This window comes from Rhinoraja longicauda, chromosome 40 (assembly GCF_053455715.1).
Source record: "Rhinoraja longicauda isolate Sanriku21f chromosome 40, sRhiLon1.1, whole genome shotgun sequence".
Taxonomy (NCBI): domain Eukaryota; kingdom Metazoa; phylum Chordata; class Chondrichthyes; order Rajiformes; family Arhynchobatidae; genus Rhinoraja; species Rhinoraja longicauda.
Window position 1 is genome coordinate 9,966,413 of NC_135992.1, and position 24,717 is coordinate 9,991,129.

At 43.6% G+C, this 24,717-nt stretch overlaps 1 protein-coding gene across 1 annotated transcript in view; it reads left to right on the plus strand.

Annotated features, from left to right (window-relative positions):
• mei1 (meiotic double-stranded break formation protein 1) overlaps positions 1 to 8,677 on the plus strand; it is a 72,624-nt gene extending 63,947 nt beyond the window's left edge. Inside the window, exons 32-33 of the mRNA XM_078430578.1 lie at positions 7,177 to 7,295; positions 8,373 to 8,677. Coding sequence (XP_078286704.1) covers positions 7,177 to 7,295; positions 8,373 to 8,430 — 177 coding nt within the window. The 3' untranslated portion in view covers positions 8,431 to 8,677. The remainder of the gene's footprint in view (positions 1 to 7,176; positions 7,296 to 8,372) is intronic.
• Positions 8,678 to 24,717: the final 16,040 nt, after the last annotated feature.

A 24,717-nucleotide genomic window follows, 5' to 3' on the forward strand; every position in this document is an offset into this window, starting at 1 on the left:
TATAGTTATCAATAAAACTGTCACCTTCAAACAGTACAAATAGAAACAATGGCTATTTCTTTTTTTTTAAAGTTTCTATTTATATCAAAATTGTAAATAATTGTCATATTTTCAGTTATAGACAATAGAGACAATAGGTGCAGAAGAAGGCCATTCGGCCCTTCAAGCCAGCACCGCCATTCAATGTGATCATGGCTGATCATTCTCAATCAGTACCCCGTTCCTGCCTTCTCCCCATACCCCCTGACTCCGCTATCCTTAAGAGCTCTATCTAGCTCTCTCTTGAATCAGGTAATAAAATAATCAATTATCAACATATTCAATTTTTACACTGAAATCTGCCAGAGCCCACCCACTTATTTATTTAATCAATAACAAATTTGAAAAAACAAATCAATCTTATTACCACTAAAATTGGTGATTCTTCACTCTCATTTATCACCTTCAGCCTAATCTTATATCAGAAAAATTATGTAATTTAGTCTTTTTGCTGCTGTCAATTCACCCTTTCTGAGAAACAAGCTACTTACTACAGCTCGTTACAGCTGAGTTACAGAGTTGAGATGAAAATGATTTTTTGACAATCAAGTCAGCCTTTGATTATGTGTTCAACTAATTAGTCAGTGGAAATGTATTCAGTAGAGATCATGAGAACAAATGCAAAATCCTTGGATATATTTTAAAAGCTATTCCTCTGCTAGGTTTGAAGAAGGGTCTCAACCCGAAACGTCACCCATTCCTTCTCTCCTGAGATGCTGCCTGACCTGCTGAGTTACTCCAGCATTTTGTGAAATAAATACCTCTGCTAGGTTTAGTGATTGTTATTGAATACTGCTCACAACATTCATTTGCCATTTTGGCATTTTCAGGTGTATCATGTGAGGTGGGAAACACATCAGCCCCAATTTAAATTCCCCGTGGGGCTTGTGTAACACATGACCAAGGCGAAGAATTAACTATTTGGCCTCTTGACTGTAAAGACTGGGAGATCGTAACTCGGACCTTGGCTGCGAGGCCTCTTTTGGTCTCCTTCCTAGATCCAGAAGAAAAATGTTTGGTAATAAAAACAGAACATGCTGGTGACACTCAACATCAATCGAATGAGAAAGAGAGTTAATGTGTCAGATCAATAATTCTTCTCTGGAATGTTGCTGACCTGCCAAATTTGCAGGTTTTCAGAATCTATCACTTTTTTTCAAGAAAGTGTAGTTGGCAAGCAATTGAGAGGAAGAATTTGGGCCACCGCTGAAAGCTCAACAGAATGATCCCTGGCATTTGGATTAGTAATAGAAAAGGTGAGGGGGTGATGGTTGCAATTAGGTAGTCAGCTCATTCAACTATTCTTGCTCCTCTTGTTAGTACCATGCCTTTACCAAACCAGAGCAAGATGGCCGCGCCGTTGTGTTTGGCTGCCTGTCATCGCTCACCTGGAGATCGTAGTGTTCTTCGAGCCACTTTGGTTTACGACCGCCGAACCCTCCTGTTGATCCGACCCTCCGTCGTCGACTTCTTCAGTCCAGGTCCCGGACAAAGTTTCATCCAACGATCGCTCCTCGATCAACTCCCGGTAGATGTGCGGGCCCAGCCTTACATCCACCGCCGCACGCACCGCGCTAGGAGGCGGGGTAAACGCGCGGGAACATTCGAAAAGTTAAAAAACCTCGCCCGCGCTCATCCAACAGCGGCCTATCTCGCCCAGCGCTGCGAAGTCGGACCTGGTCGACCTTACAGCTCCATCCACCGACGCTCCCTCGAGCTCAGGTATGCCGCTCTTCGACCGATCATCCCGGTCCCTGGACTGCCGGCCCGTGGGCTCCCAGCAAGGCCATCTGTGAAGTGCAGCGGCGTGGTCTCCCTGAACCTCCGCCCGCTGGCGTGGGAGCCGCTACCGGACCGAAGCTCACCTGCTGTTCCTGCTGTCCCTGCTAAAGTGGCCCTGATCAACGCAAGATCCCTACAGAACAAGACCTTCATCCTCAACGACTTCTTCACCACCTGTGGATTGGACTTCTTACTGCTCACAGAATCCTGGCTTAACCCTGGTGTAACTTCTTCACCTCACCTAGGCTCTCCGGACGCGGTGGGGGCTTAGCCACTGTGTTTAAGAAACATTTCAACTGCCGCCTCCTGAACGCTGATCATTTCTCCAGTTTCGAGGTGCAACTAATTAAAGTAGGCCTAGCCTATCCCCTCTTAATTGTTCTTGTGTATCGCCCACCAAAAATGCATAAGGACTTCATCACCCAATTTGCTGATCTGATTTCTAGCATTTTTCCCAAATTTGACCGGATCATGATTCTTGGTGACTTTAATATTCATGTTTGCTGTCCCACTAAGCCTCTTGTGAGTGAATTTATGCACCTGGTTGAGTCCTTCAATCTGACTCTTCACACCACGGGACCCACTCACAAGTTAGGCCATACACTCGACCTAGTGTTATCGTCCGGATTCCCAATCAACAACATTGAAACTACTGAAGCCTGTCTATCGGACCACAGCGCTATCATTTTTGACGCATCTCTGCCTTTATCTCCCGCAAAATCTCATCTCCCTGTTCGCTACTCCCGCGACATAAATTCATTGACTGCCAGTAAATTCTCCGAGGCTCTCACAGCTGCCCCCAACATCTGCACTATTGAGGCCTCTCCCCCCCATCTCAGCACTGAAGATCTCGCCTCTTTATTTAATATCACTTGCTCTTCCATCCTGGATTCTATCGCTCCCCTTAAAATGAAAAAGCCTAAGCCCAAAGGTCGGCCGTGGCTCAATGACACCACCAAAGCCCTAAGAAGGGAGTGCAGAAAATCAGAAAGGAGGTGGAAATGTGACAAGCTTCAAATTTCCTTCGAAATTCTGAGAAACAATCTTCTCAAATACCAGGAAACAGTAAAGTCTGCTAGAGCACAATACTTCTCCTACCTTATTTCCAAAAACTCTCATAACTCCAAGGTCCTATTTAGAACAATTACCTCTGTCATATGTCCCGCCCCCAGTACCAGCTTAGTTGGGTCCCCTGCTAAGTGCGAAGAATTCGCTAAATTTTTCACCAACAAAGTTGAGAACATTAGAATGAACATTTCCCCTCCCATCCGTGACCTAGCTGTCTCACTAGTCTGTTCATCTAAATTGGACTGCTTCCAACCCATCACTCTATCCTCCCTTGCAAAGCTTGTCTCCGCTATGAAACCTGCAACCTGCCCCCTTGATCCTGCCCCCACTGCCCTTCTGAAGGATGTCATTGCAATAGCCGGTCCCAGCATCCTCTCTATTATCAACAGTTCTCTGGTCACTGGCACTGTTCCAACCAGTTTCAAGCACGCGGTGGTCCAGCCCCTACTGAAAAAACCTAACCTAGACCCCACCTTGCCTAGCAACTACAGACCCATTTCCAAACTGCCATTCCTGTCAAAAGTCCTTGAAAAGGCAATTCTAAACCAATTAGTGCCCTACCTGCACCAAAACACCATCCTGGAAAGTTTCCAGTCAGGTTTCAGAGCCCACCACAGCACAGAGTCTGCCTTGCTGAAGGTACATAACGACCTGCTTCTCGCCATCGACACCGGCGACTGTGCAATCCTGCTCCTTCTCGACCTCAGCGCAGCGTTCGATACAGTGGACCACACCATCCTTGTTGACCGTCTCCGGTACGCGGTTGGCATTGATGGCACTGCCCTGAGCTGGTTCGCTTCGTACCTCAAAGATAGGAGTTTCGCCATCAACATAGGCAGTTATTCCTCTGCTCCAGCTAGCCTCTCCTGCGGAGTTCCACAAGGCTCCATCCTAGGCCCCATTCTATTCTCTCTATACATGCTCCCCCTTGGCCAAATCATTCAAAGGCACGACATTTCTTTCCACTGCTATGCCGATGACACTCAGCTTTACCTCCCCCTGAAACCCAACAACCAGTCAAATTTAAACAGCCTCTTACACTGCCTTGAGGACATAAAATGTTGGATGGCACAGAACTTCCTCCAATTAAATGAGAGCAAGTCTGAGGTCATCCTATTCGCCCCCCACCCCCCCCCCCCCCCCCGACTCCATCAAATCGATAACAGGCAGTCTTGGAAGTCTATCCTGCCTAGTCAAACCGCATGTCAAAAACCTCAGCATGATATTTGACTCTGCATTAAAATTTGATAAGCAAGTCAACGCTGTGGTAAAAGCCAGCTTCTTCCAACTTCGAACCATAGCTAAAATCAAACCTTTCCTCCAATTCGACGACACAGAAAAAATCATTCACGCTTTCATTTCCTCCCGCCTAGACTACTGCAACTCCCTATACACTGGGATCAGCCAATCTTCCCTGTCCCGCCTGCAACTGGTCCAAAACGCCGCAGCGAGACTCCTGACGGGTACCCGTAAAAGGGACCACATCACCCCGATTCTGGCCTCTCTCCACTGGCTCCCTGTACGGTACAGAATCAACTTCAAGCTCCTCCTATTCACGTCTAAAGCCCTAAATGGACATTCCCCCCCCTACATCAAAAATCTTCTAACCCCCCTCTCTAACTCCAGGTCCCTCAGGTCGGCCGACTTGGGGCTACTCACTATCCCGCGGTCTAGGCTTAAGCTCAGGGGTGACCGCGCTTTTGCGGTTGCAGCTCCTAGACTGTGGAACAGCATCCCTCTCCCCATCAGAACTGCCCCATCCATCGACTCCTTTAAGTCCAGGCTCAAAACCTATTTCTACTCCCTAGCGTTTGAGGCTCATTGAGGAGGCGCTGTGAACTGTTTGCGTGCTACTGTATGTTTCATTTTTTTTCCTTAGTACCTAATCAGATGTACAGCACTTTGGTCAACGTGGGTTGTTTTTAAATGTGCTATACAAATAAAATTGACTTGACTTGACTTGAAAGGCCTCGCTCATGTTTGTATATAAGCAAGGATATCACATCAGCTTTACGTATTGCCCTTGGGTTAAAATTTCAGTTATTCCTCAATCATATTAATCAGGAACCAATCTTTATATTTATTGCAGAATCCCAAGTGCAAGGTATATCATCGGCCATCGAAAAGACAAGTAGGATCAGCATGGATAAGTCTTTGCGATTAGTTCCTTCACATTCCTGTTCAGTTCCTTCACATTCATACACATTTCCAACTTATAGACAGGGTTAAAGTCTGCCTGCTGTACAGTTGTTTTGATTGCTTGAATGTTATAGATAGACTGACCTTCAAAATCTCAAGTTTTTGGACTGCTATGTTCTGAGACAGCCTGTCTCATTGATAATGGCTTTTATATAATACCTTTTGCAGCCCTGAGACAAACAAAGTATTTTACAGCTTTACTCTAGGAAACACAGTAGCAATAATGTATTCTAATGTATCCTTTGACTCCTCCCACTTCCTCCAAACCAGAGGCGTAGCTATGGGCACTCGCATGGGCCCTAGCTACGCCTGCCTCTTTGTCGGGTACGTCGAACAATCCCTGTTCCAGACGTACACTGGCCCCATCCCCGAACTCTACCTCCGCTACATCGACGACTGCATTGGTGCTACCTCTTGCACCCATGCAGAACTCACTGACTTTATACACTTCACCTCCAATTTCCATCCTGCCCTTAAATATACCTGGACTATCTCTGACATCTCCCTCCCGTTTCTGGACCTCACCATCTCCATCACAGGAGAAAAATTAGTGACCGACATTTATTACAAGCCCACCGACTCGCACAGCTATCTGGACTACACTTCTTCCCACCCGGTCCCCTGCAAAAAGTCTATCCCCTACTCCCAATTCCTCCGTCTACGCCGCATCTGTGCCCGGGATGAGGTGTTTCAGACTAGGGCTTCCGAGATGTCCTCGTTTTTCAGAAAACGGGGCTTCCCCTCCTCCATTATAGACGAGGCTCTCACTAGGGTCTCTTCTACATCCCGCAGCTCCGTTCTTGCTCCCCATCCCCCCACTCGCAACAAGGACAGGATCCCCCTCGTTCTCACCTTCCACCCCACCAGCCAGCGGATCCAACATATCATCCACCAACATTTCCGTCACCTACAACAGGACCCCACCACTGGCCATATCTTCCCATCCCCTCCCCTCTCTGCATTCCGCAGAGACCGTTCCCTCCGCAACTCCCTGGTCCACTCATCCCTTCCTACCCAAACCACCCTAACCCCGGGCACTTTCCCTTGCAACCGCACGAGATGCAACACCTGTCCCTTTACCTCCCCCCTCAACTCCATCAAAGGACCCAAACATTCTTTCCAGGTGAGACAGAGGTTCACCTGCACCTCCTCCAACCTCATCTATTGCATCCGCTGCTCTAGATGTCAACTCATCTATATCGGCGAAACCAAGCGCAGGCTCGGCGATCGCTTCGCTGAACACCTGCGCTCGGTCCGCATTAACGCCACTGATCTCCCGGTGGCCCAGCACTTCAACTCCCCCTCCCATTCCCAGTCTGACCTCTCTGTCATGGGCCTCCTCCAGTGCCATAGTGAGGCCCGCCGGAAATTGGAGGAGCAGCACCTCATATTTCGCCTGGGCAGTTTGCGGCCCGGTGGTATGAACGTCGACTTCTCCAACTTCAGATAGCTCCTCTGTCCCTCCCTTCCCCTCCTCCTTCCCAGATCTCCCTCTATCTTCCTGTCTCCACCTATATCCTTCCTTTGTCCCACCCCCGACATCAGTCTGAAGAAGGGTCTCGACCCGAAACGTCACCCATTCCTTCTCTCCCGAGATGCTGCCTGACCTGCTGAGTTACTCCAGCATTTTGTGAATAAATCGATTTGTACCAGCATCTGCAGTTATTTTCTTATATGTATTCTAATGATGTTGGCTAAGATATATTGGCCAGGCACCAGAGGGAGCACCTGTGTTCTTGTTCAAAATTGTGCTACACAACCTTTGGCAACCATTTGAGCGGAGCCTTGGTTTAATTCTGACCGTCGTATGTGAAGTATGCTATATGAAGTAAGCTACGTTTTAATTTTGTGCCTCTGAAATGAACTCAATTCAATAGTTCAGAGAAAAATGAGTACATACTAAGCTGCAAATGGTAGTGACACAAAACTAACTCTGAGCCAAAATTTCCACCCAGGTGTGTGTGTGGATGTCATTTAAGAATTGTGTCAATTTCAGCTGTGACGTGCATTAAGCCATTCACACTTGACGTACATTGTGTGTGCAGCCCCTATAGGTTCCAGCTTCAAATGTTTTAATTTACTTTTTAGTTGCATCTACAAAGTGGCAAATTGTTCAATATGGGGCAGACGGACATGGAGGTTATCCATTCCTTGTTGGAGGATCTAGAGAACAGAACCTCAACTCAATCTGATGCCGTGAACATTACGTATCCTTTGCTTTCTATATTTTTACACGTCAAATAGAATGGCGTTAGCAGTTTAGAAATTATGCAATAACTCATTTTCTGTATCCACGTTACCATATTAATCTGTGTCCAGATCACTTGGAATAAAAAGATAATGCAGTTTTAAATCATTGAAAATAAAAAAGAAAACTGTAGGTGTTGGAAAGCTGCAGTAAAATTTGAAGTATTGCCTGCTGTTCTAGTTGCTCCATTACAGGAAAGATACAGAGGCTTTGGAGAAGGTTCAGACGAGGTTTCCCGAATGTTGCCTGGGTTACAGTTTCAGCTACAGGGAGAGGTTATATAGACTTGGATTGTTTTCTCTGGTATGTCAGAGGATGAGGGGAGATTTGATAGAAGTGTATCAAATTATGAGAGTTCATCTGTATTTCATGATATCTCGGGGAAACAGCACACCTCCATTATTCTCTTTTTTTTCCTCTCTCCCATTGAGCAGAAGGTGAAAATGCCTGAAAGCAAGTACCACTGGGTTAAAAAACAGTTTCTTCCCTGCTGTTATTGACTCTTGAAATGTCCTCTCGTATGCTACAGCTGATATCCTGATCTTCCAATCAATCGCATTCCGGCCTTTGCAGTTTTTTTTAATCGGCACTTTCTCTGCAACTGTAACACAACATTCTGCTCTGTTTTGAAATTATGCAATAACTCATTTTCTGTATCCACGTTACCATATTAATCTGTGTCCAGATCACTTGGAATAAAAAGATAATGCAGTTTTAAATAATTGAAAATAAAAAAGAAAACTGTAGGTGTTGGAAAGCTGCAGTAAAATTTGGAGTATTGCCAAATTGTGCAATTTTTCTTTTGTACTACCTGGTGTACTTGTGTACGGCATACTATGCTTGATAGCACACAAAGTAAAGTTTTTCACTGCCTTGAGTACACCAATACCCAACAAATCATACATCATTATGTTGCAGCATCATTGAAAAGAAGGTTCGAAGTATATGAGAAAAACAATGTTAATAAACTGTATCACTTTGAACTGACACTTATTTCATTAGTCATTTGGGCATTTTCATTAACCATGCATCACAGATTTATTGGCAAACTGGCAGTCTGTTTGTCTGATGTCTCCAGCTGCAACAGGGAATAGGGAAATCAAATCAAGACTACATTTTCTTTCTTATATGGATGAAACCAGCTTCCTCTTCACAAAATACACGTGGCTCTGGGAATTGGTGTAAATAAAATTTGATGAATTACATGTGATTGGAAGTAATAACTACCATGTTTTTGTTTAATTGCATCTATTTGTGATACTGCAAAAAAAAGTTTCTCCAGGCAAGTACGGACTGAAGTAAGTAATTATTTGTAGAATGTATGGAAGAATTTGGTTTATCAGTCACGTGCTCCTAATAAAGAATATTGTTAACTGAACTTGGCCACTTTGCATTCTTTATAAAACTATACTTACTTAATTCCTTAAACAGGAAGTCATGGTACAGAGATAGATAGGGTGAAATCTGGATTTGATCCCTGATCTGTGCTGATCACTGAAGAAATACTAGTGTAAGAAAATAACTACAGATGCTGGTACAAATCGAAGGTATTTATTCACAAAATGCTGGAGTAACTCAGCAGGTCAGGCAGCGTCTCACGAACATTGACTTCTCCAACTTTAGATAGTTCCTCTGTCCCTCTCTTCCCCTCCCCCTTCCCAGATCTCCCATTGTCTTCCTGTCCCCACCTATATCCTTCCTTTGTCCCGCCACCCCTGACATCAGTCTGAAAAAGGGTCTCGACCCAAAAAGTCACCCATTCCTTCTCTCCTGAGATGCTGCCTGACCTGCTGAGTTACTCCAGCATTTTGTGAATAAATACCTCAGAAGAAATACTAATATTATCATTAGACGGTGTGAACAAAGTAGCATAAAAGAAGCCCGGACTAAGGTTGCAGGCCAGCTCTTTTAACTGAGGAACAAGAAGAAATATTTGCTTGTTAAAAAAATATATATATATTTTGACAATAAACCACTTCATTTGGATCATCTCAAAAATAAAAGGAGTTATGACCCTGTCTAATCTTCAAGTAATTTTCTCTAAATACAAGTATTTTGGGCGGTCACGGTGGCGCAGTGGTACAGTTGCTGCCTTACAGCGAATGCAGCACCAGAGGCCGGGGTTCGATCCCGATTACGGGTGCTGTCTGTATGGAGTTTATACGTTCTCTCCGTGACCTGCATGGGTTTTCTCCAAGATCTTCGGTTTCCTCCCACACTTCAAAGACGTACAGGATTGTAGGTTAATTGGCTTGGTAAATGTAAAAATTGTCCCTAGTGGGTGTAGAATGGTGTTAATGTGCAGGGATCGCTGGTCGGCGTGGACCCGGTGGGCCGAAGGGCCTGTTTCCGCACTGTATCTCTAAACTAGACGTAATGGTAAAGCTAAATGGTAATGGTTTAGAACTTGCTTTCCTTGGTGCGTGGGAGCTAAATTGGAAATACACCAGTATTACACAGAAGTTGGATTTCTTTTGTAATATCATGCAACATTTCAATGCGTCTAGGAAAATTTAAAGCTTTTTGTCTGTTAATACCTTGGAGATTTTATGTTGCAATAAAATCGATGTGTTATCAACTGCATCTCTTAAATATTTAATAAGTAGAGGCAGAATTGGGGGTGAAATTTTCTTTTGTTGCATACTAAATCCACACGAGAGCATCAGGTATTGATTGTATCTGTACATTTGTTTCCATTGAAAGATGTGAAACTAAATATTCGGAGATGTGTAGAACTGCTGGCCAGAAATATTTCCATTTTTGAAAATTGGTTTCGAAATAATTGGCGAAATGATTTAAATTGGATAGGATGTTTTATTGTACAAATCTTTTTTAATTAGTTGTATTAAATTAGATTTTGCTGCAGGTGTGATTGATAATTTCTAATCCGTATATTTTGTATATCCTTAATTAGAATTTAATTGCTAGAGAGCTTCACACATTACTCTTTTACAAAGATTCACAATTGCATTGTTCTGTCAATAGCCTTGCTGCAAATGTTGAAATACACGGTGACAAATTATGTGGATCTCTGCATATATTCGGCACATGATCTGGTGTTAATTGTCACAATAGGCTGTTATATATATTCTTGCTATTGAGGGCGTGCAGCGTAGGTTTACTAGGTTAATTCCCGGAATGGCGGGACTGTCATATGTTGAAAGACTGGAGCGACTAGGCTTGTATACACTGGAATTTAGAAGGATGAGAGGGGATCTTATCGAAATGTATAAGATTATTAAGGAGTTGGACACGTTAGAGGCAGGAAACATGTTCCCAATGTTGGGGGAGTCCAGAATAAGGGGCCACAGTTTAAGAATAAGGGGTAGGCCATTTAGAACTGAGATGAGGAAAAACGTTTTCAGTCAGAGAGTTGTGAATCTGTGGAATTCTCTGCCTCAGAAGGCAGTGGAGGCCAATTCTCTGAATGCATTCAAGAGAGAGCTAGATAGAGCTCTTAAGGATAGTGGAGTCAGGGGGTATGGGGAGAAGGCAGGAACGGGGTACTGATTGAGAATGATCAGCCATGATCACATTGAATGGCGGTGCTGGCTCGAAGGGCCGAATGGCCTCCTGCACCTATTGTCTATCACAATAACAACTATGCGGCACTCCTGGCCTGGTAAAATATCTCGAGGCATTTGGAACAATTAAAATTGGGAATGCTGAAGAGCAAAAAAATATGGACGATCAGTTATTTAGTTCAGATTTTTAGTTTAGAGAATTAAACCAAACTAAATAAACTAAATCACAGTTATCTTGGAGAATTGTACAGGAGAAGAAGATTACAAAGATTGGAAGGGCCAATGTCATGGATAGAGTTGAAAACCAGGATGGGTGTTTTTAAAAACAGGGCTTTTTTTAATGTAACAGTGTGAATCAGAATGCACCGGTGATTTTAGATTTTTAGAGATACAGCGCTGAAACAGGCCCTTCGGCCCACCGAGTCCACGCCGCCCAGCGATTCCCGCACATTAACACTATCCTACACACACTAGGGACAATGTTTACATTCACCCAGTCAATTAACCTACATACCTGTACGTCTTTGGAGTGTGGGAGGAAACCGAAGATCTTGGAGAAAACCCACGCAGGTCACAGGGAGAACGTACAAACTCCGTACAGACGGCGCCCGTAGTCAGGATCGAACCTGAGTCTCCGGCGCTGCATTCGCTGTAAGGCAGCAACTCTACCGCTGCGCCACCGTGCAGTGATAACTGAAGAGGAGCTGACTACAACAGGCAGAACAGTTTTGAGTAATTTTAAATTTATTATTTTGTTTCCATTCAATTTGTCAGCCTTCACAATAGACAATAGGTGCAGGAGGAGGCCATTCGGCCCTTCGAGCCAGCACCGCCATTCAATGTGATCATGGCTGATCATTCTCAATCAGTACCCCGTTCCTGCCTTCTCCCCATACCCCCTGACTCCGCTAATCTTTGTAATGGGACATCTGTTTACAACAAGTTACAGGCATTGCCAACTGAACGTATATGTTATCTATAAGTTCGCAAAGACAATTTTCTTATTGTAGGAGATGGCAATATCATGATGAAATGTTAATATCTACTTGTTATAGCATCCTTAAAAAGGAAACGGTTACCAGTGCTTCTTTCATTAATTCCAAGTTGATAAACGGTGCCAATCTTTAATTTGTGAATTAGACATAGGAAGAATATGACAGATTCAAGCTCACCAGATTACCTTCAGAGATCTGCCTGATCTCCTCTGAGCTCATCTTCTGTGTCTCTTCCCACATGACGATTATGTTCTTTCATTGGAAGCATTTGATAATATTAGTGCTTGATTTATTACGGTCACAAGTGTGAGGATAGCACCACATTGCAAGTTCCAATATCAGTTAAATATCACAAGGAAATGTCACTGTTTTTCATCCTCCAGCAAAATGCTCCCTTGTCTCCAGTGATGTATTGGCACTTCAGGAAAGGAAGATACACAGTAAGAATAGGAGACAGAAAAGAAAGAAAACGTGATTCAGTGAATCTTTACAGGAGAGCTATGTTAGCTAACACAGAACAGTAGAGATTAAAGATTTAAATTAAACGTGTGTCATGGAACAAGACAAAAGAGGTGAGAGGAATAGTGACAAACGGTGTATGATTTAGAGTTTGGGGCAAAAGTATCACTGCAGTGACTGATGGGGTGAATAATGTAGAACGAGTCAGGGAATTTCATTAAGGTGAAAGGTGTCATCACCTCTTGGGTCATATTTTCATTCAGGCTGTGATGAGAATAGAGTAATATTCAGCATTAAAACAGGTCTTTGGTCCACCTAAACAAACACCTATTTACACTGATTCTACATGGCTTTTATAACTCTGATATCTCCCACCCTAATTCTATCATACACCTGCATACCGAGACAATTTACAATGGCAGACTAACCTACCAACACGCACATCTCTGAGGTAGGAGGAAACCCACGTGGTCACAGAACAAATGTGCAAACTCCACAGAGATGGCACTGGAGGCCAAGAGTGAACAATAGACAATAGGTGCAGGGGGAGGCCATTCGGCCCTTCGAGCCAGCACCGCTATTCAATGTGATCATGGCTGATCATTCTCAATCAGTACCCCGTTCCTGCCTTCTCCCCATACCCCCTGACTCCGCTATCCTTAAGAGCTCTATCCAGCTCTCTCTTGAATGCATTCAGAGAATTGGCCTCCACTGCCTTCTGAGGCAGAGAATTCCACAGATTCACAACTCTCTGACTGAAAAAGTTTTTCCTCATCTCAGTTCTAAATGGCCTACCCTTTATTCTTAAACTGTGGCCCCTTGTTCTGGACTCCCCCAACATTGGGAATATGTTTCCTGCCTCTAACGTGTCCAACCCCTTAATAACACTGCGGAGCTGATAAGTAGTAACTTTAATTATGCCAATAGAAATTGGCAACAAGATTGGCAATAATATTGGCAAACATTGTATTTGGAACAATATTATGAGACATTTAATAGATGTTCAACAGCAAGGGGAAACTATATTCAGCTAATTAGAACACACCAAACAGTCATGATATATGAATAGATTATAAAGGAACAATTCTGGGTAAGATACATAAACAGAATGAGTACTTGATAAGAGAATATAAAAGGATTAGGGGAAGGTTATACAACAAATAGAAAAGCTAAGGGAAACTGAAAATGAATTATCAAAAGACAATAAAATATTTTCAATCAGCAAAAAAGAATGATTGGCTTAGAATTACTAAATTAATGGATTGACAATCCACATCATAGGTAACAGGAAAAGCAGAAATATTCTTCATTATTTACCAGAAAGATAGAACTGGTGGACTATGCGTCCATCCATCTTAAAATACTCCAGGGAAAAGGTAGGAGATGGATTGCTGGGGCTCACGTTGTCGACCTCCCCGTGGTGAGCCCTGACAACTGACGAACCACAACAAACAGACAGCAGAAGCAGCTTCATAACATCTGCTGCCTCAAACGCAAGAAGAAGAAGAGGGCATTTCTGAAGATATACTGCTGAAGAATTTTTAAAAGTCATGAAATATCTATGAGAAGAGTGATTTACCATACCTAAGAAATCATAGATCATTCATTTTAATATGTAGGGATAATATTAAAAGAATAGATTTTCATTTAGAAACAAGTATCTCGAGGAAATCTCTCAGGATTGTGGATAACCCATTCCATTTTGTGGGCTCTGGGGCAGCTAATGCAGGAACTGCAGACATGCATTGATTCAACTGCAGGTTGCTAATTGATTTTGAGAGTCTGGTGTTTGGCATGCGAATGACTTCACCTGTCTAACACAGCCAAATGAGTATAACTAGACCCTCTGCTGGGGATGTTGGCCTAGGAGAGGGCATTAACATTGTTTTGTTCATCCTTAGAATAAATTTGGAAGATTTTGCAATACTCCCTGGAGTATTGATATTTTACCAATAGAATGAGTTGCCTACTGTGTGTAGTCCAAATCTCTGAAGCTTACATGAAAGCATGGGGCCTTTGCTAGCTGGTAAACCATGAGATTTGTGACAGGTCTAAGCGCTTAATCCTCATATACCCCTGTTCGTAAGTTGAAGGACTTGGTTTATGAAGGGAATGTTGAATTTCATAATCGCTGCTAGCTAGCCTTTGACGAAAGGTGTTTCTCAATATGAGGGAAGTGGACCAAATCTATCAAAATCCCATCATGAACTCTTAAGGTAGAAGGGGATAGCTGTGGAATTGAGATTTCTAAATTTACAGATGATACCAAACTTAGAGAAATAATCAATACTCAGGACTACAGCGAATTACAGGAAGTCATTAATAAACTTGTAAAAAGGGACATATTAATTAACATGGATAAAGGTGAGATGATATGCAATGGAAGGATAGAGATCACTCATTATTTGGAAAGTCTAGCATTGTATAGGAATACAAGTGTGTCCAAATGCACCAATTATTAATAGGGCATTAGAAATGAAGATAGTAATTTTTTTAAAAGCAAACCAAATACTTGGATTTATTTCCAGAGGCATATAATTGAAAAGTTGTGAACTTATGCTAAATCTATTTTGAAATTTGATTAAACTACACTACACAGTTCTAATCACTATATAATGAAATAAATAGAGTTGCACAAGAGACGGTTTAAGTAGGTCTCATTGGTTTTGAGAGGAGAGCAAGGGATGAGTAACTAGATCTTTAATATGGAAAAAGGCTTCAGTTGTACAAAAACAGAATACTTCCTGTAGATGGGCTATTGCATGCTAGCCAATCGTAGTGCTTGTTAGATATGGCGATTTTGCGATATGGCACCCGTTAGATATGGCGATTTTGTGTAACTTTGCTAGTATATTCTTCATATTTTGTTTTTCATTGCTTAAGCTACTGTTGTTCCTTTATTTCTACAAGAAGAGATGTAGATGGGCTATTGCATGCTAGCCAATCGTAGTGCTTGTTAGTAGTAGTCCCGCCTAGTACGTGCTTTATAATATTAAGAACTCGCCTACGTCAGGCAGTAGATGTAGCAGCTCGGAGCTGTAATGTACTGCAGGTCCTATGATGTATTCCTCAATAAAATGATGCGTTGTATCTTAGCGTGTACTTGTGCACTTTATTACACTTCCATCAGCCTTCAGAACAGAAACCGCCTACAGAGCACAGCCAAAGTCTGTTCCAAAATTATTGGACTCCCTGTCAGAGCCCTCTCTCTCCACCCTCTGCGACCAGCAGATGCTAAGGTCAGCTGGCAGGATTTCAAAGGACCCCTCACACGTCCTGTTCTCTGTGTTTGAGTGGCTCCCCGCAGGACGCTAGGCTATAGGACACAGAGGAGAAGGGCAACCTTTGTCCCCAAGGTTGTTCACCTTCTCAACTCCCAACCACCCCTGTCCCTCTGCTCACCCTGCAAATCCCCCCCCAATAGTTTTTCTACTACTCTACGTGCCTTTGTAAATTGCCCCACGGGGACAAATAAAGTGGTTTTGAGCTTGAACTTGAACTTCCACTGGTGAGGATGAGCTAAATTAGAAGCCGTTAAATCTAGCTGGTATCAAAAAATCAAATTAGGAATGCTAAAGGTCTGCTTTATTTTTAAAATGCTGAGAATGTGGAATTCAGCAACACAGGTTCTGGTGGAAATGATAAATGTACACGTATTTGAGGGGGAGTCTAGATCAGCATTTGAGGGAGAAGAGGGTAGAGGGTTATACCGATACATATAGAAGTGAAAAGACAAACAGGCTGCAGTGGCATAAATGTTGCCATTAAGTGCTCGAATTGAATGGCCTTGTTTTGTGTAAATGATTTAATGTAATTCTATGTGGTGTAAATGTGACAAATTTGTAAAATGAGTTCTGAATGGTGTGGACCTTGTGCATAGGTTAATGGATATTTTGGAGTGAAATATGTAGAGTGGCAGTGATGACTGGTCCACCTATAACTAGGGTTCCCAACCTTTTTCCATCCCATTTACCCCTGGCTACTTTTCGAAAGTAAATTTACCCCCACCCTGCTTTGTTCAGTAATTTGAGTTTACACTTCTATCATAATAAAGCGAGTGACAAAAGAGAAATTTTAAAGTACTGTTTTATCATTATTATTATTATTATAAGTTCAAATAACAATAATAGTGTATAACAATGTTATTTCACTTATTTATGAACAACTAATGATGAACAGATACCTGTATACCAGAACCAAACACAGTCAGTCAATGAGAACACATCAAACAACATTTCTACCTCTAAACTAAATTAAAGTTTAAAAAAAAATTATAATTGAAAAAAAAAATGTACAAATCCAGAAGCAACAAATTTACCCCCCTGGGTGTAAATTTACCCCAGGTTGGGAACCCTTGACCTATAAAATCCATTCAGAGCTGGAAACAGAGAGGAAGGTAAGGGATGTTGATACACTTAGCCGATGCTAAACCAAATGACTTGCAAAAGGGAGAGCATTATATGTGCCAACTAGACCAAGTTGGGGCCAGACCTCTCCTTCATTGGTGCAGCACCCTCTCCTACCCCCCACCCCCCACCCCAGACAGCATCGTGTACCGTTTTGGCTGTAGTTCAGGAACAAACAAACAAACAAGAGTTTTAGTATTTTGATTCACATTGGGGCTCAGTGGTGTCAGTGACAATTGCTTTGGAGGTGAACCGACTAGGACTTAGCAAAAATCGCACAAAAGGAAGGTGTAGAATAATCTAACAGAAAGCTGACAGTATTCAAAGAATAAGAAAGGATACATGCTGAAAGATTCGGGTTTGCAACTAGATGCTCAAAGGCAAAGTAAAGAAAGGAGACAATGAAGGTGAGGGGGAAGAAAAAGGGACAAAACATGAAAAACATTCGTGAGTCATTTGAGTGTAGGTGCTTGTGTCCTCTACTGAATGAGCCGGGCATTCCACGACTTACAGGCTGTTGCAGTCTAATGCTAGAAACAATATTTTAAAGCTGAGTTCATTTCAAGCTAAACCACCTCCAGCAAATTACCACTATTGAGAGCAAGATTAATACCAAAGGTCTCACCATTGACTATAAAACAGCAGATCTGTTGGTCGTCAAGTGTGACTCACTACGTGGGCATGTATTCTGCGTAAGTGACTGTGGAGGTCTCAGCCACAATAACCGTAGTGTTGGTTTTTGACATGCCGGGAATCAATCAGTCAATTGTAATGGATCTTTCCAGTATTTTGAGTCATAGAGTCAAACATTACAGAAACAGGCACTTGAGAGTTATATGTAAGAAGGATCGGCAGATGCTGGTTTAAACCGAAGGTAGACACAAAAAGCTGGAGTAACTCAGCGGGACAGGCAGCATCTCTGGAGAGGAGGAATGGGTGACGTTTTGGGTCGAGACACTATACAGATATAAACATAGCACAAAAAGTAAGGAAATTTGTGTTTGGTAGATTATTTCTTTGTTGTAACAATTATTGTTGGCAATAAATCTTATACCGTTGGAAAGCCTGTTTATTTCCCTTTTAAATGGTGCCACATTTGTAAGGAACATGCATTTGTGGGATGAGCAGCAGAGCTGAGTATATGGGTTGCGCCCATGAAAAATTTGCCAAATCTTCTCTGCCAATGCCAAACAGCTTATTCTGCCATTGACTCTTGTTCGGTGTTGTTTGGTGGATTGGATGATTGAAGTCTGAAGAAACAAGACATACTGGCAATTTAACAATTTATTCATTTAATAAACAGGAGCCACAGTAGCGTGTGGAAGAACCATACACAGCCATAACAGCCTGGCACCTCCTCCTCATGCTGGTCACCAGCCTGGTCACACACTGTTGTGGGATGGCATCCCATTTTTGTCAGCACCTGGGGGTACCAGAAGCTCAAAACAAGAGTCAATAGCAACAGCAGAATAAGCTGTTTGACATTGGCAGAGAAGATTTGGCAAATTTTTCATGGGCGCAACCCATATACTCAGCTCTGCTGCTCATCCCACAAATGCATGTTCCTTACAAATGTGGCACCATTTAAAAGGGAAATAAACAGGCTTTCCAACGGTATAAGATTTATTGCCAAGAAGCATTGTTACAACAAAGAAATAATCTACCAAACACAAATTTCCTTACTTTTTGTGCTATGTTTATATGCTGACCTTTGGATACTTACGTAACCTAATCCCATTTACCACCACTCACCACTTAGCTCGAGCCTATTCTACCTCCGTCAATTCAGATGCTTGTCCAAAGGCTCCTGAGATTTCGTGAGAGTATCGTTGTCTATCACCTTCTGGGGCAGTGCCTGCCGGATTGCAAACACCTACTGAAAATGTTATTTCACCATAACTCTCCCTCCTCATTTTAAACGTGCGCCCTTAGATCTTAGAGATTTTTTGTTTCGTTTATTTATTGTCACATGTACTGAGGGTACAGTGAAAAGACTTCCACCATGTGGAGAAGTTTTGTAATAGCTACCATATAACATGCCATTCACGTGTACCTCTATCAGACCCATCACCCACCTACGACTGCAAAGAAAATAAACACAGCCTGTCATAGGAGTTAGCATCCCACTCTATCTACACGTGCTGCACCTTCAGGGATATTTGGCTTTGTACACCTGGGTCCCTATGTCCCTCAATGGTCCTTGGACCTCGGCCATTCATGGAGTATGTGTGAAATGTTATGTGCATAAGGCTAATTCTACTGTATGCGACGATAACACAAGATTTATTAGGAAAACAACTATTGTGTTATCGCTGCAGCTTTAGGCAATGGAATGATATTAACTGGTAAGTTGGGCAGGGTTTACAAGAACGATCCCAGGAGTGAGTAGGGTGACCTATGATGAGTGGCGTGTACTCTCGTTGGATGTTAGAGGAATGAGGGGGGGCCCTCATTGAAACACTCAGAATAGTGAATGGCTTGGATAGAGTGGATGTGGAGAGGATGTTTCCATCAGTGACAGAGTCTAAACTAGAGGAAGGTATTTATTCACAAAATGCTGGAGTAACTCAGCAGGTCAGGCAGCATCTCAGGAGAGAAGGAATGGGTGACGTTTCGGGTTGATACCCTTCTTCAGAAACAAGTTCTAAACTAGATGTCATAGCCTCAGAATTAAAGGACGTTCCTTTAGGAAGGAGATGAGGTGGTAAATCTGTGGAATTCTTTGCCACAGAAGGCTGTGGAGGCCAAGTCAGTGGATATTTTTAAGGCAGAGATAGATAGATTCTTGATTAGTACGGGTGTCAGAGGATACGGGGAGAAGGCAGGCGAATGGGGTTAGGAGAGAGAGATAGATCAGCTATGATTGAACATATATCCTCCACCTATATCCTCCACCTATATCCTTCCTTTGTCCCGCCCCCCCCTGATATCAGTCTGAAGAAGGGTCTCGACCCGAAACGTCACCCATTCCTTCTCTCCTGAGATGCTGCCTGACCTGCTGAGTTACTCCAGCATTTTGTGAATAAATAGCTATGATTGAATGGCGGAGTAGTCTTGATGGGCCGAATGGCCTAATTCTACTCCTATTCCTTTTGAACTTATAACTTTATGATCAGGGTAGCACATAGCACCACTTTGAGGAAAACAGACAAGAAGTAGATGTTGATGCTAATGTCAATTCCTTTTTCAACATCACTGAAACATGGTGAGGTAATGCTGTTTTGTGAGATTATTGTGTACAATTTGCCTATATTTCTCACAGGTGTCTAAAACTAGACAGCATCGTTTTAAGGACAGGAGGAAGAAAGGTAGCGGAGATTTGATAAATATTTTTTTTAATTCAGGGTTGGCTGGTCACTGGAGGCAGGTATTCCCACACAATTTAAGAAGAATTTAAATGAGCACTTAAATCATCAAGGCTGTCGAGCAAGTACTGATACGTGGCAGGTGGATTAGGTTGATATTTGATGCTTGGCATGTAAATAATGGACTTTCGAGGTTTAGTTCTGTGTATACATCAACGCTGCATCATTGATTTAAAAGCTTTTGAATGTTCTGCCACTGTAAATAAACTCCTTCATTTCCGTTCCTAGTGGGCCTTTTGGTTGGGAGTTTTCATGCTAAAAAGACAAGTTTCGCAGAGAATTATGGCCTTGGAGTCATAAGAGGGGATATTGTAACAAAGAACATATAACATTGAAGCACAAAAACAGGCCCTTTGATCCACAATGGCTGTATCAAATATAGAAACATAGAAACATAGAAAATAGGTGCAGGAGTAGGCCATTCGGCCCTTCGAGCCTGCACCGCCATTCAATATGATCATGGCTGATCATCCAGCTCAGTATCCCATACCTGCCTTCTCTTCATATCCCCTGATCCCTTTAGCCACAAGGGCCACATCTAACTCCCTCTTAAATATAGCCAATGAACTGGCCTCAACTACCTTCTGTGGCAGAGAATTCCACAGACTCACCACTCTCTGTGTGAAGAAATGTTTTCTCATCTCGGTCCTAAAAGACTTCCCCCTTATCCTTAAGCTGTGACCCCTGGTTCTGGACTTCCCCAACATCGGGAACAATCTTCCCGCATCTAGCCTCTCCAACCCCTTAAGAATTTTATATGTTTCTATAAGATCCCCCCTCAGTCTTCTAAATTCCAGCGAGTACAAGCCGAGTCTATCCAGTCTTTCTTCATGTGAAAGTCCTGCCATCCCAAGGATCAATCTGGTGAACCTTCTCTGTACTCCCTCTAAGGCTAGAATGTCTTTCCTCAGATTAGGAAATATGATGCGTATATCAATAGGAAATAAGCGGGAAAGCAGTAAACCCTTAGGGGGATGGATACAGGGGGCATCTGTGGGAGTTTTGTTCAACCCCAGTATTTTTTCGGCATACAAGAAGCAAATCACTCGGAATGGCGGGACTGTCATATGTTGAAGGACTGGAGCGACGAGGCTTGTATACACTGGAATTTAGAAGGACGAGTGGGGATCTTATCGAAACGTATAAGATTATTAAGGGATTGGAGACGCTAGAGGCAGGAAACATGTTCCCGATGTTGGGGGAGTCCAGAACCAGGGGACACAGTTTAAGAATAAGGGGTAGGCCATTTAGAACTGAGATGAGGAAAAACTTTTTCAGTCAGAGATTTGTGAATCTGTGGAATTCTCTGCCTCAGAAGGCAGTGGATGCCAATTCTCTGGATGCTTTCAAGAGAGAGTTAGATAGTGCTCTTAATGATAGCGGAGTCAGGGGGTATGGGGAGAGGGCAGGAACGGGGTACTGATTGTGAATGATCAGCCATGATCACATTGAGTGGCGGTGCTGGCTCGAAGGGCCGAATGGTCTCCTCCTGCACCTATTGTCTATTGTCTATTGCATCCAGTAGAATTAGCCTCATGCATGTAAACCTGCACAAAGACCATTCCTCAACAACATCCAACTCTACCGAGAGTGGAGATCATGAAGGACGCATGATAAGTCAATAAAGGATGTAGAGAGGACAGGTGCTGATTGGGTTGCCAACTTCCTCACTTCCAAATATGGAACAAGGCGATGTCACCGCCCCGCGCCCCACGTGACCTCACCCTGCCAGCGGCCACATGCTCCCGCTCCACCAATGGCGGCCGCCATTGGTGGAGCGGGAGCACGTGGCCGCTGGCTGGGTGAGGTCACGTGGGGCGCGGGGGCGGTGATGTCATCCTTAGTCCCTTCTTTGGGAGTGAGGAAGTCGGCAAACCCAACTAATACGGGACAAGGGCGGTCCCATAAGGGACAAACTAATTTAGCCCAAAATACGGGATGTCCCGGCTAATGCATTTCGACCCGAAACGTCACCCGTTCCTTCTCTCCCGAGATGCTGCATGACCCGCTGAGTTACTCCAGCATTGTGTGTCTACCTTCGGTTTTAACTAGCATCTGCAGTTTTTTTCCTGCACAATCCCTGTCTCCTGTCAGTTGCAGGGGTTTCCTGAGCTCCGTGAAATACAGCCAGTGAATATACGAAACAATACGATAATACTTTATTGTCAGATCAAGTCTAAAGTTTTTCTTGCATCTCAGCAGTTCCACTTGCAACATCAACAAAGACAAAGAATGTAAGACAAGAAAAGAGGATACATATATTCACCATAACATTACAATCACAAGGAACGACACATTCAAGACCCTTCAACGTACATTTGATAGAAACATAGAAAATAGGCGCAGGAGGAGACCATTCGGCTCTTCGAGCTAGCACTGCCATTCATTGTGATCATGGCTGATCATCCACAATCAGTAACCTGTGCCCAACTTCTCCCCATATCGAAGGTATTTATTCACAAAATGCCAGAGTAACTCAGCAGGTCAGGCAGCATCTCGGGAGAGAAGGAATGGGTGACGTTTCGGGTCGAGACCCTTCTTCAGACTGATGTCAGGGGGGGCGGGACAAAGGAAGGATATAGGTGGAGACAGGAAGATAGAGGGAGATCTGGGAAGGAGGAGGGGAAGGGAGGGACATATCCCCATATCCCTTGGTTCCACTAGCCCCCTGAGCTCTATCTAACTCTCTGTTAAATTCATCCAGTGATTTGGCCTCCACTGCCCTCTGTGGCAGAGAATTCCATCTGGGATTAAGTTCTATGTTTAGTTTTAGGATTGACTGGTGCACAAAAGAGTGCTTTATAATGCTGAAATCTGAACTGCCCCCTAGAGAACTGATGACCTTAATTTGAAATCTGACATTTAATTCAACAGAGCTGAACTGTAAATAAGCATGTCGCTGACAGACCAGAGTTGAATTTCTCATTTTATGGTATTTATTCCTCCCATAAATGCCTCTCCTCCCTCCAACCTTGTGATACCATCACATCTCCACCACCAGCACAGCTCCTCACTTTGTGTGCGAAAGTCTTCGAAAACTCTGCCAAACCTGTATGTGGGATCTCACCTGGGGAGTACCGGGCACTTACTGCAGTGAAGCATCTCGGAGCTTGGAATTGAGAGTGACAGAGAGATCCTCGGGCAGTTGCAGGAATTGAAAGGTTTCAGCTATGAATTGGTTAAGATGAAACTGTGTATCGGACAGAGAAGGAAAGCGAGATCCAATAAACTGCTGGGAATCATGACAGGTTTTGATGGAGTGGAGTAGCAGAAGCTGTTTTGACTGCCAGAAGGGATGAAAGGATGTGGAGAGGGTATTGATTTTTTTCCCCCCGAGTGGGTTATGAAGATCTGGAGTACTACCTGCAATACTGGTGGTCATGCATAATCAGCGCCAGTAGTTATTTATTTAATAGAGAGAGTACCTGACTGAAATACTGGTGCGTGCGTGTGTGTGTGTGAAATGACCTTCCAGTGTTAACCGTTACTGCTTCTTCCCAGGGTGCACCACAGCACAGTGGCGCAGCGGTAGAGTTGCTGCCTTACAGAGCTTGCAGCACCGGAGACCCGGGTTCGATCCCGACTACGGGTGCTGCCTGTACGGAGTTTGTACGTTCTCCCCGTGACCTGCGTGGGTTTTCTTCGAGATCTTCGGTTTCCTCCCACACTCCAAAGACATACAGGTTTGTAGGTAAATTGGCTTTGTAAATGTAAAAATTGTCCCTAGTGGGTGTAGGATAATGTTAATGTATGGGGATCGCTGGTCGGCGCGGACCCGGTGGGCCGAAGGGCCTGCTTCCGCGCTGTATCTCTAAACTATAATTCAGTTCAATGCTGGGGGACATTGAATATTATCATTGTTGGCACAGCTGGTAGAGCTTCTGCCCCACAGCAAAGGGTTCAATCCTGACCTTGGATGCTGTCTGTGTGGAGTTTGCATGTTTTCCCTGTGACCACGTGGGTTTCCTCCGGGTGCTCTGGTTTCCTCCAACATCCCAAAGGCGTGCAGGTTTGCAGGTTAATTCCCCCCTTGTAAATTGCCCTGAGTGTGCGGGGAATGGATGTGAACATGAGATCACGTAGAACCAGCGTGAGCGGGTGATGGAGAATCAGCCTGGACTCGGTGGGCTGAAGGGCATGTCCCCATGCTGCATCTTTCAATCAAAACTATTTAGCGACTGGGAATTAGCTTTCTACAAGCAAATTGTGATTTGGATCATGAGTTCATGATTCACCACAGAGAACAGGTTGAGTGTGGATGGAGGAGGCATATGAATACACCCTTGCGATCGAGGGTTTGGTCAAATAGGGATTTAGTCATTATATGTTTCAGAAGATCAATCTGAAATATTTTTTTACATTTTGGACACAACAGACAAGGCCATTACTAATGTTTTTGACCTATGGGAAGAGTACGTGATACATAGAAACATAGAAAATAGGTGCAGGAGGAGGCCATTTGGCCCCTTCAAGCCCACACCGCCATTCATCGTGGGCGTGGCTGATCATCCACAATCAGTAAACCTGTGCCTGCCTTCTCCCTGTGCAATGTGCCAGTGAAAGAGTTAATGCTGATTTGCTCTCCAGTTCACCAGAACCCTGATCCAACGTTCAACACAAGATCAGTGTGAA